At 41.7% G+C, this 15,609-nt stretch overlaps 1 protein-coding gene across 1 annotated transcript; it reads left to right on the top strand.

Annotated features, from left to right (window-relative positions):
- Window positions 1–4,430: 4,430 nt before the first annotated feature.
- Window positions 4,431–9,145, top strand: LOC133658872 (potassium voltage-gated channel subfamily A member 1-like). Its single transcript, XM_062061355.1, is given in 3 exon segments — window positions 4,431–4,760; window positions 5,031–5,417; window positions 5,420–9,145. Coding segments are annotated over 2 exon segments (1,476 nt in total). The 5' UTR covers window positions 4,431–4,760; window positions 5,031–5,227; the 3' UTR covers window positions 6,706–9,145.
- Window positions 9,146–15,609: the final 6,464 nt, after the last annotated feature.

Genomic DNA, 15,609 nt, shown 5'->3' with positions numbered 1-15,609 from the left:
GAACAAGAGCAGTGTGCTTTACTAACACTCAAATACGTTAATTATATACAATAATATGATATAACTACTGTCATTATGTTTACAGCCATTTGGATTGTATTGATATTTATCATATTGTTGGACAACAACAAGTAAGTATAATACACCTGCAATATGAATTTACAGACAAGATTACTAGTGATGATTACAATAATAATAATAACGATAATAAGATCGAAAAAAAAAGAATAGAAAAAATGTTAAATGAGAGAAAATATATACTACTACTATAGAAATCCTCTTTAATAAAACAAAGAAAATGGTTATAATGTAAATATTGCAAATATATGTAATATATATTTTTTTCAAATCATGTTTATAGGCAATATTTTTTGTATGACAAAATTTCCAAGGTGCTGGATAAATTAGGAATGTGGTGACTGAGAAGGACGCTCATGTTAAACTGATGATGTATACAACATTAATATCAATATTACTAATATATGAATATAACTCCTATTAGTATCATATATTACATTAATAACAAATTTACTAATATAATATTAGTGTCGTATATAGATAGATAGATAGATAGATAGATAGATAGATAGATAGATAGATAGATAGATAGATAGATAGATAGATAGATAGATAGATAGATAGTACTTTATTGATTCCTTCAGGAGAGGTCCCTCAGGAAAATTAAATTTCCAGCAGCAGTGTACAAAATTGTAAAAAGTAAAAAGTAAATAACGGGGGAATAAATGTAAACAAAATAGAAAAATATTACAATAGAATAAAAAAAAAAGCAACATTGAGAATAAAAATATAACAGTAAAATAAGAATATAACAAGAGAAACTAGGCAGTAGTGACCACGTTATGAAAAAGTATTGTACTGTTATTGTTTTGCATCCCCTGTCATCCTAGTACCCCCCCCCCCCTTCTCCCCCAGAGAGGAGTTGTACTGTCTAATGTCATCCTAGTACCCCCCCCCCCTTCTCCCCCAGAGAGGAGTTGTACTGTCTAATGTCATGCTAGTACCCCCCCCCCCCTTCTCCCCCAGAGAGGAGTTGTACTGTCTAATGTCATCCTAGTACCCCCCCCCCCCCTCCCCCAGTGAGGAGTTGTACAGTCTAATGTCATCCTAGTACCCCCCCCCCTCCCCTCCAGAGAGGAATTGTACTGTCTAATGTCATCCTAGTACCCCCCCCCCCTCCCCTCCAGAGAAGAGTTGTACAGTCTAATGTCATCCTAGTACCCCCCCCTCCTCCCCCAGAGAGGAGTTGTACAGTCTAATGTCATCCTAGTACCCCCCCCCCCTTCTCCCCAGAGAGGAGTTGTACTGTCTAATGTCATCCTAGTACCCCCCCCCCCCTTCTCCCCCAGAGAGGAGTTGTACTGTCTAATGTCATCCTAGTACCCCCCCCCCTCCCCCAGTGAGGAGTTGTACAGTCTAATGTCATCCTAGTACCCCCCCCCCCCCCTTCTCCCCCAGAGAGGAGTTGTGCAGTCTAATGTCATCCTAGTACCCCCCCCCCCTTCTCCCCCAGAGAGGAGTTGTACAGTCTAATGTCATCCTAGTACCCCCCCACCCTCTCCCCAGAGAGGAGTTGTACTGTCTAATGTCATCCTAGTACCCCCCCTCCCCTCCAGAGAGGAGTTGTACAGTCTAATGTCATCCTAGTCCCCCCCCCCCCACCCTCTCCCCCAGAGAGGAGTTGTACAGTCTAATGTCATCCTAGTACCCCCCACCCTCCCCCCCAGAGAGGAGTTGTACAGTCTAATGTCATCCTAGTACCCCCCACCCCCCCTCCAGAGGGGAGTTGTACAGTCTACCCCCCCCCCCTTGGGACGAAGGAGTTTTTGAGTCTATTAGTCCTGCACTTGGGATGAAGCAGTCTAGCCCTGAACAGGCTCCTCTGGCTACTGACAACGGTATGCAGAGGGTGACTGGCATCATCCAGGATGCTCACTAGTTTTTCCACAGTCCTCTTCTCTGCCACCGTCACCAGTGAGTCCAGTTTTATTCCGATCGTAGAACCGGCCCGTCTGATCAGTTTCTCCAGTCTGGAGCTGTCCTTCTTAGATGTACTGCCCCCCCCAGCACACTACCATGTAGTACAGAACACTGGCAACCACAGACTGGTAGTACATCCACAATAGATTTTTACAGACGTTGAAGGAGTGCAACCTCCTCAGGAAGTACAGCCTGCTCTGTCCTTTCCTGTACAAGTGGTCCGTGTTCACAGTCCAGTCCAGCTTATTGTCCACCCACACCCTGAGGTACTTGAATGAGTCCACGGTCTGTACCTCGACTCCCTCGATCACAATAGGTTGTGACCTTGTACTCGACCTCCCAAAGTCAATGACCAGCTCCTTGGTCTTTGACGGATTGAGCTGCAAGAGGTTCCTGTGGCACCAGACAACAAAGTCCCTCACCAGCCTCCGAAAATCCTCCTCTCTGCCGTCCCTGATGCACCCGACGATGGCTGTGTCATCCGCGTACTTCTGGATGTGACACAGCTCTGAGTTGTAGCACAAGTCAGCGGTGTACAGGGTGAAGAGAAGAGGGGCCAGCACCGTTCTGGATGTGACACAGCTCTGAGTTGTAGCACAAGTCAGGTGTACAGGGTGAAGAGAAGAGGGGCCAGCACCGTTCTGGATGTGACACAGCTCTGAGTTGTAGCAGAAGTCAGGTGTACAGGGTGAAGAGAAGAGGGGCCAGCACCGTTCTGGATGTGACACAGCTCTGAGTTGTAGCAGAAGTCAGGTGTACAGGGTGAAGAGAAGAGGGGCCAGCATCGTTCTGGATGTGACACAGCTCTGAGTTATAGCAGAAGTCAGGTGTACAGGGTGAAGAGAAGAGGGGCCAGCACCGTTCTGGATGTGACACAGCTCTGAGTTGTAGCAGAAGCCAGGTGTACAGGGTGAAGAAAAGGGGGGCCAGCACCGTTCTGGATGTGACACAGCTCTGAGTTGTAGCAGAAGTCAGGTGTACAGGGTGAAGAGAAGAGGGGCCAGCACCGTTCTGGATGTGACACAGCTCTGAGTTGTAGCAGAAGTCAGGTGTACAGGGTGAAGAGAAGAGGGGCCAGCATCGTTCTGGATGTGACACAGCTCTGAGTTGTAGCAGAAGTCAGGTGTACAGGGTGAAGAGAAGAGGGGCCAGCACCGTTCCCTGCGGTGCTCCGGTGCTGCTGATCAGTGTCAGATGTGATGTCCTTCAGTCTGACGTACTGTGGCCTATCGGTGAGGTAGTCTGAAATCCAGGCAACCTTTGACATTAATATCAATATTACTAATATACAACTAATAGTGTCATATATGACATTAATATCAATATTACTAATATATGAATATAACTCATATTAGTGTCATATATGACATTAATATCAATATTACTAATATATGAATATAACTCATATTAGTGTCATATATGACATTAATATCAATATTACTAATATATGAATATAACTCATATTAGTGTCATATATGACATTAATATCAATATTTCTAATATAATATATAACAAATATTAGTGTCATATGACATTACTATCAATATTACTAATATAATATATAAATAATATTAGTGTCATATATGACAATAAAATCAATATTACTACTGTAATATATGAATATAACTAATATTAGTGTCATATATGACATTAAAATCGATATTACTACTGAATATAACTCATAATAGTGTCATATAGGACATTAATATCCATATTACTCATTTAATATATAACAAATATTAGTGTCATATAGGACATTGATATCAATATTACTAATATAATATATAAATAATATTAGTGTCATATATGACATTAAAATCAATATTACTACTGTAATATATGAATATAACTAATATTAGTGTCATATATGACATTAAAATCAATATTACTACTGTAATATATGAATATAACTAATATTAGTGTCATATATGACATTAAAATCAATATTACTACTGTAATATATGAATATAACTAATATTAGTGTCATATATGACATTAATATCAATATTACTACTGAATATAACTCATATTAGTGTCACATATGACATTAATATCCATATTACTAATTTGACATATGAATATCACGTTGCCTTCATGTACATCAGGACAGAGGTGTGCTGCATGCATCTACAACTTGGTGGTGCTTTCAAGAGCCGCTCTGCATTGCGTCGAAAGCCCCGACTCCTCCTCCTCCTCCTCTTCCTCTTCCTCTCGCTGCTACTGTCTCCCTCCTTCTCTTTCTCACCCTCCTCATCCATCCATCCATCCATCCATCCTCTCCTGTGCACATCTCAACATTGCAGAGGAAACATTCCACACTCTCATCATCAGCTGTTTCTTCTTCCTCTCCTCCTCCTCCTCCTCATCCTCCTCCTCCTCCTCCTCCTCTTCCTCCTGTTGGCGCGCTCATTTCTGCTGATGTCTGGATAACGTCAAGAGCTCGCTTATGCTTCCTTTAATGTAGCAGCTCCCCCCTCCCTCCCCTTTTTCAATTGCAGCGTTAAAAACACACACACACTCATACACACACACACACGCACACACGCACACACACGCACACACACCCACACACACGCCATCCTTCCCGCAGTGTGGGAGCTCCAAGCTGCTGTCTCAACACAACCATGTGATTGTTGGCCGCTTTTTCGCTTTTTTTTTTTGCTTTGTTTTTGGGGCTGGGACGGCGTGAGGTGCTCCTCATGGATGCTCGGAGCAGACCTCCGGAGAGCCGAGCAGCAGCAGCAGCACCACGTCACCCCGAGGTAAGCGCCGCTCTCCACTTCCACCACGCCTGCACATGAGCGCCTTGTTATGATGATGTGTTATGCGTCAAAAAAAGCCAACTTCCGACTGCGCCGTGATGCGTTAGCAAGGCGGACGAGAGGCAAAAGCAGAATAACCTTGCAACAACTGGCTAATGAAGTAGACCGAGAAGTAAACTGCAGAAAATGCTGAGTCGGCAAATATCTTTCTGTGTTTGATCCCATTATCCCCCCCCCTCCTCTTTCCTCCTCTCTCTCTCCGGGTGGCAGAGGCAGCGGTGTTGGAGAGCAGCAATGGTCAAGTCAGCGAGAACCGCAGTGGAGCCGCACTGAGGCAAATCCAGCCAAGCAGCCCCTGGTGTCCCGGGGGTGAGGGGGGGTTCCCAGCACTTTAAGGGGCGCAGGAAGCTGAGGACGTCCAAATCTTTCCCCCCAAAACTCAGATTATTCCGCATCCCCGCCGCAAGATGACGGTGGTATCAGGAGACAACGTGGACGAGACCTCGGCCGTGCCCGGCCACCCCCAGGACGCCTACCCGCCCCCGGACCACAACGACCACGAGTGCTGCGAGAGGGTGGTCATCAACATCGCCGGCCTCAGGTTTGAAACCCAGCTGAAAACTCTATCGCAGTTTCCCGAGACGCTGCTGGGCAACCCAAAAAGCGCATGCGCTACTTCGACCCCCTGCGGAACGAGTACTTCTTCGACCGGAACAGGCCCAGCTTCGACGCCATCCTCTACTACTACCAGTCCGGGGGTCGGCTGCGGAGACCCGTTAACGTCCCCTTGGATATGTTCTCGGAGGAGATCAAGTTCTACGAGCTGGGGGTGGACGCCATGGAGAGGTTCAGAGAAGACGAGGGGTTCATTCGGGAGGAGGAGCGCCCCCTGCCGGAGAAGGAGTTCCAGCGTCAGATCTGGCTACTCTTTGAGCACCCGGAGAGCTCGGGTACCGCCAGGGGGATCGCCATTGTGTCGGTGATGGTCATCTTGATTTCCATTGTCATATTTTGTTTGGAGACTCTACCGCAACTGAAGGAGGACCCTAGGGGTCACTTGGAGACTGTGGGCAACATCACCATTTACTATAAACCCAACATTCTCACTGACCCATTCTTCATCATCGAGACTCTCTGCATCATCTGGTTCTCCTTTGAGTTGATTGTGCGCTTCCTGGCATGTCCCAGCAAGCCGGCCTTCTTCAAGAACATGATGAACACCATTGACATTGTGGCCATCATTCCCTACTTCATCACGCTGGGCACCGAGCTGGCCGAAGACCCCGACGCCGAAGGGGTCGGGGAGCAGGCAACGTCTCTGGCTATTCTCAGGGTGATCCGTCTGGTCAGGGTGTTTCGGATCTTCAAGCTGTCCCGACACTCCAAAGGACTGCAGATCTTGGGGCAGACCCTCAAGGCCAGTATGCGGGAGCTGGGACTGCTCATCTTCTTCCTATTTATCGGGGTCATCTTGTTCTCCAGCGCCGTCTTCTTCGCAGAGGCCGAGGAGCAGGATTCACAATTCGGGAGCATCCCGGACGCCTTCTGGTGGGCGGTGGTGTCCATGACCACCGTGGGCTACGGGGACATGGTGCCGGTCACCATCGGGGGAAAGATTGTGGGGTCTCTGTGCGCCATCGCCGGTGTGTTAACCATTGCCCTCCCCGTGCCCGTCATTGTGTCCAACTTCAACTACTTCTACCACCGGGAGACGGAGGGCGAGGAGCAGGCGCAGCTGCTCAACGTCAGCAACCCCAACATCCCGTCTGACACCAACTCCAGCCGCCGAAGTTCGTCCGTGGTCAGCAAATCAGAGTACATGGAGATCGACGGCGACCTTAACAACAGCATCGACAACTTTAGGGAGGCCAACCTGAGAACTGGCAACTGCACTATAGCCAACCAGAACTGTGTGAACAAGAGCAAGCTTCTTACAGACGTTTAGCTAGCGAGACTTTGGAGGGGTTAGCTTCCCTCAGGGCGCGTTCACACTTGTCACCTTTGCTTCCGTCAAAACCAAGTCTGGTGCGTTTGCTTTGGTCGGTTGGGGTCAAATGTGAACCTGATCACTGGAACCCACACAAGTTGACCCAAGCCCGCTTGAGCTCAAATGTGAATGCTACACGGACCAAATGACAAATATGTCTAAGCTCTGCTCCCCCTCTGTATGTGTCTCTAAGAGTACATCTCAAAAATAACCCTGCAGTTTGAAAGCTCGGAGTCCATTGAAGTCCTTGCTTCAAACTACTGCTGTCAAAGGACTACAAACATCTGATTAATTACACTTTTGAATCTGGATTAATCATGAGCGTCTATAGTCAAAACGATGATTCATGCCTCTGTGATTGGTCACTTGAGTTCACTACTTCACTGTCCTGGGTCACGTGACAAAAACACCAGCGTGACCGCTAAGCCAACTGCACCAAAGTCCACACTGACGGTTATGGATGTTTTTGTACTGAAGCGCAAGTGTGAACGCAGCCGGAGGCTTTCGTTAGGCCTCATCTCAGTAGACGCTGTTAGAGTAGTTAGATAGGCTAATGAATTCTCCCCCTCCCGCAAGTATGTACCTCCCCTCTCCAAAACGCTACTGATAACCTCACGCAGGTGTTAGGACGCAGAGCACACAGCAGGCAATATACTGCATGGACACGCACGCTTCTGCAGCCATGCGGCTTTCCCAAAAAAGAAGAAGCCAGCCATCCATCGTCCTCCACTCCCCCGCACCCACTCTTTGAAGGATCTAAAAGCACCTTATAGGAGGAAGACCGATCTGGATGTAAACACCCCCCCCCCCCCCTCCCAACCTGCTCCCCCCCTCCCCTTCCTGGATATCCGCAGTGGAATCGTGCAGATGACAGAGAACCACAGGCTTTAACGCATGATGACTTGACTTTCCATTGGGACGCATGCAGTGACACGTACCGCACTCGCCCGTGTCGGGTGACCCCCCCCCCCCCCACCGCCCCCTCCAGGTTTTCACACTCTAACACCAGACGAGGGTTTGATTTGCCACATTTAGAGACGTGAATGGGAACACGCCAGATCATAGCATGATGAGGAACCTGCATTATGGTCTTTGGACAAGGGTTGTACCCTGGCATATTTATTAATGCATGACATGAGTAAGCAAGCTTGTTGCAACTCAGGCACTCTGCAGTGTCCTTTTTGTCTTCGGTCAGGGAAAAGGGAAGGAAATCCAATCCTTGCATCGCATTCAGATATAGCCAGAATCTAACGAGTACTTAACGAGACTAAATAACCATTTAATGATAAGTGAGCTCCAATAGCGCCGTGCATGAGACAATTAACCGTGCTTCCACTAAATTGACTTATTGGGATGATTCTGACTGCTATGAGTTGCTAGTGCCTTTATTCCACTCACCACCAGGACCAGTGGAAGTGCCTCTCAAGTCGTAAAAAGGATGTGTGAGGTCGAGCAGAGCTGGTTGAGACGTGGGGTGTATTAATAATAATGTGAGCCATGAGTGGGTGAAAAAAAAAAAAACGCACAAGCTGGTTTTCATGCCCTCGCCGCTTAACGAAGCAGCAGCGACGTAATGTACTTTCCATGTTTACCAATCCAAATCAAAAGGGAATATTTACAGCTTTTGGCCATCACTTATTCATGCCTGGCTTTGTTTTTTTTGGTGAGTGTGCATCTTTTTCAGGGTCTCTACCTCAGTGAGGTCATTGCAAACTTGCTGCATGCAAGCTTCAATGCAGGGCTTCCTTATAACGCAAAACGGAGCCATAACGCTCAAAAACTGCAGTGGTGCAATATTGAATGTGAGCGTCCCAAAGCATCGCCGCCCTTACACGAGCACTTAAAGGAGAGAGAGAGAGAGAGAGAAGTGTATCACCATTACGCTCCATCTCCTTAGTCAGTCTTGTTTTCTTCCACTTATTACGCTACGCACAATCAGAATGTTGAATTGTAGAGATTGTTTGAACTCTCCTTCCTGAGGGACTGTTTTATAGACGCATCTTTCTTTAACACCACGCTCCCCAAAGCTGTGTGACAAACCCCCAACACACACACGCACGCACACACACACACACACACACACACACACACACGCTTGGTATCCTTGACTGCAGCTCTCGGGCATTATGATGAACACAACAGTGCACAATTTGCACAGCTACTTTTCTTTTTAGGATTACTGCGCTTGCTGTTAGTAGTGAATGTTATTTGTTTTATTTGATGTATATATATTTTTTTTAATATTATATTTTCAATTATGCCATTTATTCATTACCATTTTTTTTTTTTTTTTTTTTTTTTACTATTACGTATATATAATGTATTATTCTGGATTATTTTACTTTCTCAATTGCTCCAGACAGAGTCACTGTAGCCAGGCTGGAACTTTAATGAGTGAACATCCATTTTCAATAAATTATTTGGAAATATTTATTTTTTTAATTATTTATTCATCATTCATATATCATCAAAAATATATATCAGTGGATGTTTTGTTTTTTTAAATAAATATAAATGCTATTTTTTAAGGTGAAACATGGTGTTGGATGCGAGGTTTTAATAATAAATGTAATATATTATTTATTTATTCTTTTTAATGATTCAATATTGGCTCAGGTCAGAAACATGTGATAAGAAGTATAGACTCATTTTTAACACAGGTCTTTATTTATTTTATTACATTAATTTTTTCATATATTTTAGGTTGTTTTATTTATTTATTTAATTGTTCCAGAGAGGCTAATTGCAGATTGGTCAAAAAATGGTGAAAATAAATAAAGACTATCATATATTATAACTTTATATAAATGATTTTATTTTGTTTCATATAGGCTCATAACAGCCAGATGGAAAAACAAGTGGCATTAAACCTACTTAAATATATATTATATTAGCTTAAATTGAATTTAAGTGTTTCGTATCATTACATTTTTCAATTAAAATTGTTACATATTGACGCACTGCAGGCGAGCTACAAAATCTCCCACTCATCATAAATAATTTGCACCGCTAATGATCTATTTCTATTCATTTGGGATGTTTATGTGATCATTTTGAAAGTGTTTCATTCCAGGATTGAAGTGTTCCCGACAGCTTGGCTGGAACACCGTGTCATCAATTGGAGACTAATTATCAGGAAGAAGAAGATAATAATAGAACATTTAGTAGTCCTGCACTGTCCCGACAAGGTCTTGGGACATAAAAAAAAAAAAAAAAAAAAAAAAAAGGAAGATGCTTGACTGCAGTGTTGTTTGAATGTCACATCTTGCTGCAGTGGCTGCCCTTCACCGTGCTCTCGGGCAGCATCGCTTTTATTATTATTAGTACAGATGTCCGATAATATCGGCCGATAAATGCTTTAAAATGTAATATCGGAAATTATCGGTATCGTTTTTTTTTTATCAATATTTTTTATTTTTTATTAAATCACCATAAAAAACACAAGATACACTTACGATTAGTGCACCAACCAAAAAAACCTCCCTCCCCATTCACACTCATTCACACAAAAGGGTTGTTTCTTTCTGTTATTAATATTCTGCTTCCTACATTATATATCAATATATATCAATACAGTCTGCAAGGGATACAGTCCGTAAGCACACATGATTGTGCGTGCTGCTGCTCCACTAATAGTACTAACCTTTAACACTTCATTTGACTCATTTTCATTCATTACTAGTTTCTATGTAACTGTTTTTATATTGTTTTACTTTCTTTTTTATTCAAGAAAATGTTTTTCATTTATTTATCTTATTTTTTTTTTTTATAAAAAGGACTATAAATTAGGCATAATAATGTGTTGATTCCACGACTGTATATATCGGTATCGGTAATTAAGAGTTGGACAATATCGGAATATCGGCAAAAAAGCCATTATCGGACATCCCTAATAATTAGTAGGGATGTCCGATAATATCGGCCGATAAATGCGTTAAAATGTAATATCGTAAATTATCGGTATCGTTTTTTTTTATTATCTGTATCGTTTTTTTTTTGTTTGTTTGTTTTTTATTAAATCAACATAAAAAACACAAGATACACTTACAATTAGTGCAGCAACCCAAAAAACCTCCCTCCCCCCATTTCTTTCTGTTATTAATATTCTGCTTCCTACATGATATATCAATATATATCAATACAGTCTGCAAGGGATACAGTCCGTAAGCACACATGATTGTGCGTGCTGCTGCTCCACTAATAGTACTAACCTTTAACACTTCATTTGACTCATTTTCATTCATTACTAGTTTCTATGTAACTGTTTTTATATTGTTTTACTTTCTTTTTTATTCAAGAAAATGTTTTTCATTTATTTATCTTGGGTTTTTTTTTTATAAAAAGGACTATAAATTAGGCATAATAATGTGTTGATTCCACGACTGTATATATCGGTATCGGTAATTAAGAGTTGGACAATATCGGAATATCGGCAAAAAAGCCATTATCGGACATCCCTAATAATTAGTAGGGCGATATTATCGGCCGATAAATGCGTTAAAATGTAATATCGGAAATTATCGGTATCGGTTTTTTTATTATCTGTATCGGGTTTTTTTTGGGTTTTTTAATTTTTTTATTAAATCAACATAAAAAACACAAGATACACTTACAATTAGTGCACCAAGCCAAAAAACCTCCCTCCCCCCATTTCTTTCTGTTATTAATATTCTGCTTCCTACATTATATATCAATATATATCAATACAGTCTGCAAGGGATACAGTCCGTAAGCACAATCGCTGCTGGTCCACTAATAGTACTAACCTTTAACAGTTCATTTAACTCATTTTAATTAATTACTAGTTTCTATGTAACTGTTTTTAAATTGTTTTACTTTCTTTTTTATTCAAGAAAATGTTTTTCATTTATTCATCTTTTTTTTTTATAAAAAGGACTATAAATTAGGCATAATAATGTGTTGATTCCACGACTGTATATATCGGTATCAGTAATTAAGCGTTGGACAATATCGGAATATCGGCAAAAAAGCCATTATTAGGGATGTCCGATAATGGCTTTTTGCCGATATCCGATATTGTCCAACTCTTAATTACCGATATCAACCGATACCGATATCAACCGATATATACAGTCGTGGAATTAACACATTATTATGCCTAATTTGGACAACCAGGTATGGTGAAGATAAGGTCCTTTTTTTAAAAATTAATCAAATAAAATAAGATAAATAAATTAAAAACATTTTCTTGAATACAAAAGAAAGTAAAACAATATAAAAACAGTTACATAGAAACTAGTAATGAATGAAAATGAGTAAAATGAAGTGTTAAAGGTTAGTACTATTAGTGGAGCAGCAGCACGCACAATCATGTGTGCTTACGGACTGTATCCCTTGCAGACTGTATTGATATATATTGATTAGAGATGTCCGATAATATCGGTCTGCCGATATTATCGGCCGATAAATGCGTTAAAATTTAATATCGGGAATTATCGGTATTGTTTTTTTTATTATCAGTATCGTTTTTTGGGGTTTTTTTGTATTAAATCCACATAAAAAACACAAGATACACTTACAATTAGTGCACCAACCCAAAAAACCTCCCTCCCCCCATTTACACTCATTCACACAAAAGGGTTGTTTCTTTCTGTTATTAATATTCTGCTTCCTACATTATATATCAATATATATCAATACAGTCTGCAAGGGATACAGTCCGTAAGCACACATGATTGTGCGTGCTGCTGCTCCACTAATAGTACTAACCTTTAACACTTCATTTTACTAATTTTCATTCATTACTAGTTTCTATGTAACTGTTTTTATATTGTTTTACTTTCTTTTTCATTCAAGAAAATGTTTTTAATTGATTTATCTTATTTTATTTTATAAATTTTTTTAAAAAGTACCTTATCTTCACCATACCTGGTTGTCCAAATTAGGCATAATAATGTGTTAATTCCACAACTGTATATATCGGTTGGTATCGGTATCGGTTGATATCGGTATCGGTAATTAAAGAGTTGGACAATATCGGAATATCGGATATCGGCAAAAAGCCATTATCGGACATCCCTAATATTGATATATAATGTAGGAAGCAGAATATTAATAACAGAAAGAAACAACCCTTTTGTGTGAATGAGTGTAAATGGGGGAGGGAGGTTTTTTGGCTTGGTGCACTAATTGTAAGTGTATCTTGTGTTTTTTATGTGGATTTAATAAAAAAAACAAAATAAAAAAAAAAAAAAAAAAAAAACGATACTGATAATAAAAAAATCGATACCGATAATTTCCGATATTACATTTTAACGCATTTATTGGCTGATAATATCGGCAGACCGATATTATCGGACATCTCTAATAATTAGCATTTGTTTTCATCCTTTGTAAGGTTAGTTTGGGGTCCTGTTTGTTGTTTGTACCTTCCTGTACTGTATTGACCGAGGTCCATGTTGCACAATTGCAATCTGCAGCCATACTTGGATCAAACATGCAATGCTTGGCCGGCCCGCCATTGTTGCTGCTCTGCTGTTTGAATGGTGCTATGCATTCAATGGAAACAAACACGCACTCTGGACGGCAATACAATAAAAGCTCTCGTCTTTTTCAAAACTTACACGCTTCGTCGGCAGCGGCGCGGGATCGAAGGCCGTCCCCTCATGCTTCGCCACGTCCCGGAACTCCGAAGGGCCGCTTGCAGTCAGGATTTAGGGCGAGTCAACATGAACAGCGCTGGAAGAGAGTCAGGGACACAGTAACGTAGATATCTACTATTGCAATCAAATGTAACAAGTATAGTAGGGAAATAGTCACTTTTTTTTTTTTTAGTGGACCAAGATGCTCCGCAGCTGGAATCCACAAGAAGTAGGGATATTTGACGTCCACCCCGCTAAAGCTTGGGAAGAACAAAACTGCATGGTTGACAGAAGACTGCATGAGCTTTGCCTTTTCCAGACTGTGCATCAATGTTAGGACATGTTTTTGTTTTGGAGGAGCCCCTTTGCTGGAGCTCCGACCCCCCCAATGCAAGGGAAGCGTTAACAGGGTTTTACCGGCCGAAAAAGGGCCGAGGAACGCCAGCGAGGACGTTTAAGGGCCTCTGCGAGCAACTTTGTTCTTGTTGTTGTGCAAGCAAGACCAAGTCACTTCCTGTCCAGGGAGAAGCCGGCCCACCGTGGAGCAAAAAAAAACAAAAAACCGACAACAAACAAACAAAAAAGAAGAAAGACTTTGGAAGTCTTGTTTGCGTCATCCCAAGCAGAGCAAAGTGATTGTATCCAAGCACCATTGTCATCTTGTGTTCACCGAGGATGATGCTACAGTGTGACGACAACAAGGCATGGTCTGTGATCTATGCAGAGGATGATGCTACAGTGTGTGACGACAACAAGGCATGGTCTGTGAACTATGCAGAGGATGATGCTACAGTGTGACGACAACAAGGCATGGTCTGTGATCTATGCAGAGGATGATGCTACAGTGTGACGACAACAAGGCATGGTCTGTGATCTATGCAGAGGATGATGCTACAGTGTGACGACAACAAGGCATGGTCTGTGATCTATGCAGAGGATGATGCTACAGTGTGACGACAACAAGGCATGGTCTGTGATCCATGCAGAGGATGATGCTACAGTGTGACGACAACAAGGCATGGTCTGTGATCCATGCAGAGGATGATGCTACAGTGTGTGACGACAACAAGGCATGGTCTGTGATCTATGCAGAGGATGATGCTACAGTGTGACGACAACAAGGCATGGTCTGTGATCTATGCAGAGGATGATGCTACAGTGTGACGACAACAAGGCATGGTCTGTGATCTATGCAGAGGATGATGCTACAGTGTGTGACAACAAGGCATGGTCTGTGATCTATGCAAGGGTAATCTGTTTCTTGTTTTTATGATAGCACTTATGAGTTCTTATTCTATTTACTCTAATAAATTTGTAAGGATCCGATGGTGTTTAGTTGTTTTTCAGGATACAGGAGGATATTAAAGCAGTGGTTCTTAACCTTGTTGGAGGTACCGAACCCCACCAGTTTCATATGCACATCCACCCAACCCTTCTTTAGTGAAAAATAACATGTTTTTTTTCAAATTCAAGACAAAGTTATATGTTTTTGGTAACACTTTAGTATGGGGAACATATTCTAAGTGACTAAGACTTCATTTAGAGTTATTTGGACACTAGGGGAACATATTCTAAGTGACAAGGACTTAATTTAGTTATTTGGACACTAGGGGAACATATTCTAAGTGACAAAGACTTCATTTAGAGTTATTTGGACACTAGGGGAACATGTTCTAAGTAACAAACACTTAATTTAGAGTTATTTGGACCCTAGGGGAACATATTCTAAGTGACAAAGACTTCATTTAGAGTTATTTGGACACGAGGGGAACATATTCTAAGTGACAAAGACTTCATTTAGAGTTATTTGGACACTAGGGGAACATATTCTAAGTAACAAAGACTTAATTTAGAGTTATTTGGACACTAGGGGAACATATTCTAAGTAACAAAGACTTAATTTAGAGTTATTTGGACACTAGGGGAACATATTCTAAGTAACAAACTTAATTTAGAGTTATTTGGACACGAGGGGAACATATTCTAAGTAACAAAGACTTAATTTAGAGTTATTAGGACACTAGGGGAACATGTTCAAGTAACAAAGACTTAATTTAGAGTTATTTGGACACTAGGGGAACATATTCTAAGTAACAAAGACTTCATTTAGAGTTATTTGGACGCTAGGGGGACATATTCTAAGTAACAAAGACTTCATTTAGAGTTATTTGGACACGAGGGGAACATATTCTAAGTAACAAAGACTTAATTTAGAGTTATTTGGACACTAGGGGAACATATTCTAAGTGACAAAGACTTA

The sequence above is a fragment of the Entelurus aequoreus genome, linkage group LG10 (genome assembly GCF_033978785.1).
Source record: "Entelurus aequoreus isolate RoL-2023_Sb linkage group LG10, RoL_Eaeq_v1.1, whole genome shotgun sequence".
Classification (NCBI taxonomy): Eukaryota; Metazoa; Chordata; class Actinopteri; order Syngnathiformes; family Syngnathidae; genus Entelurus; species Entelurus aequoreus.
Note: the sequence above shows the minus strand (reverse complement) of the source record. Positions and strands in the feature narration are given on the sequence as shown.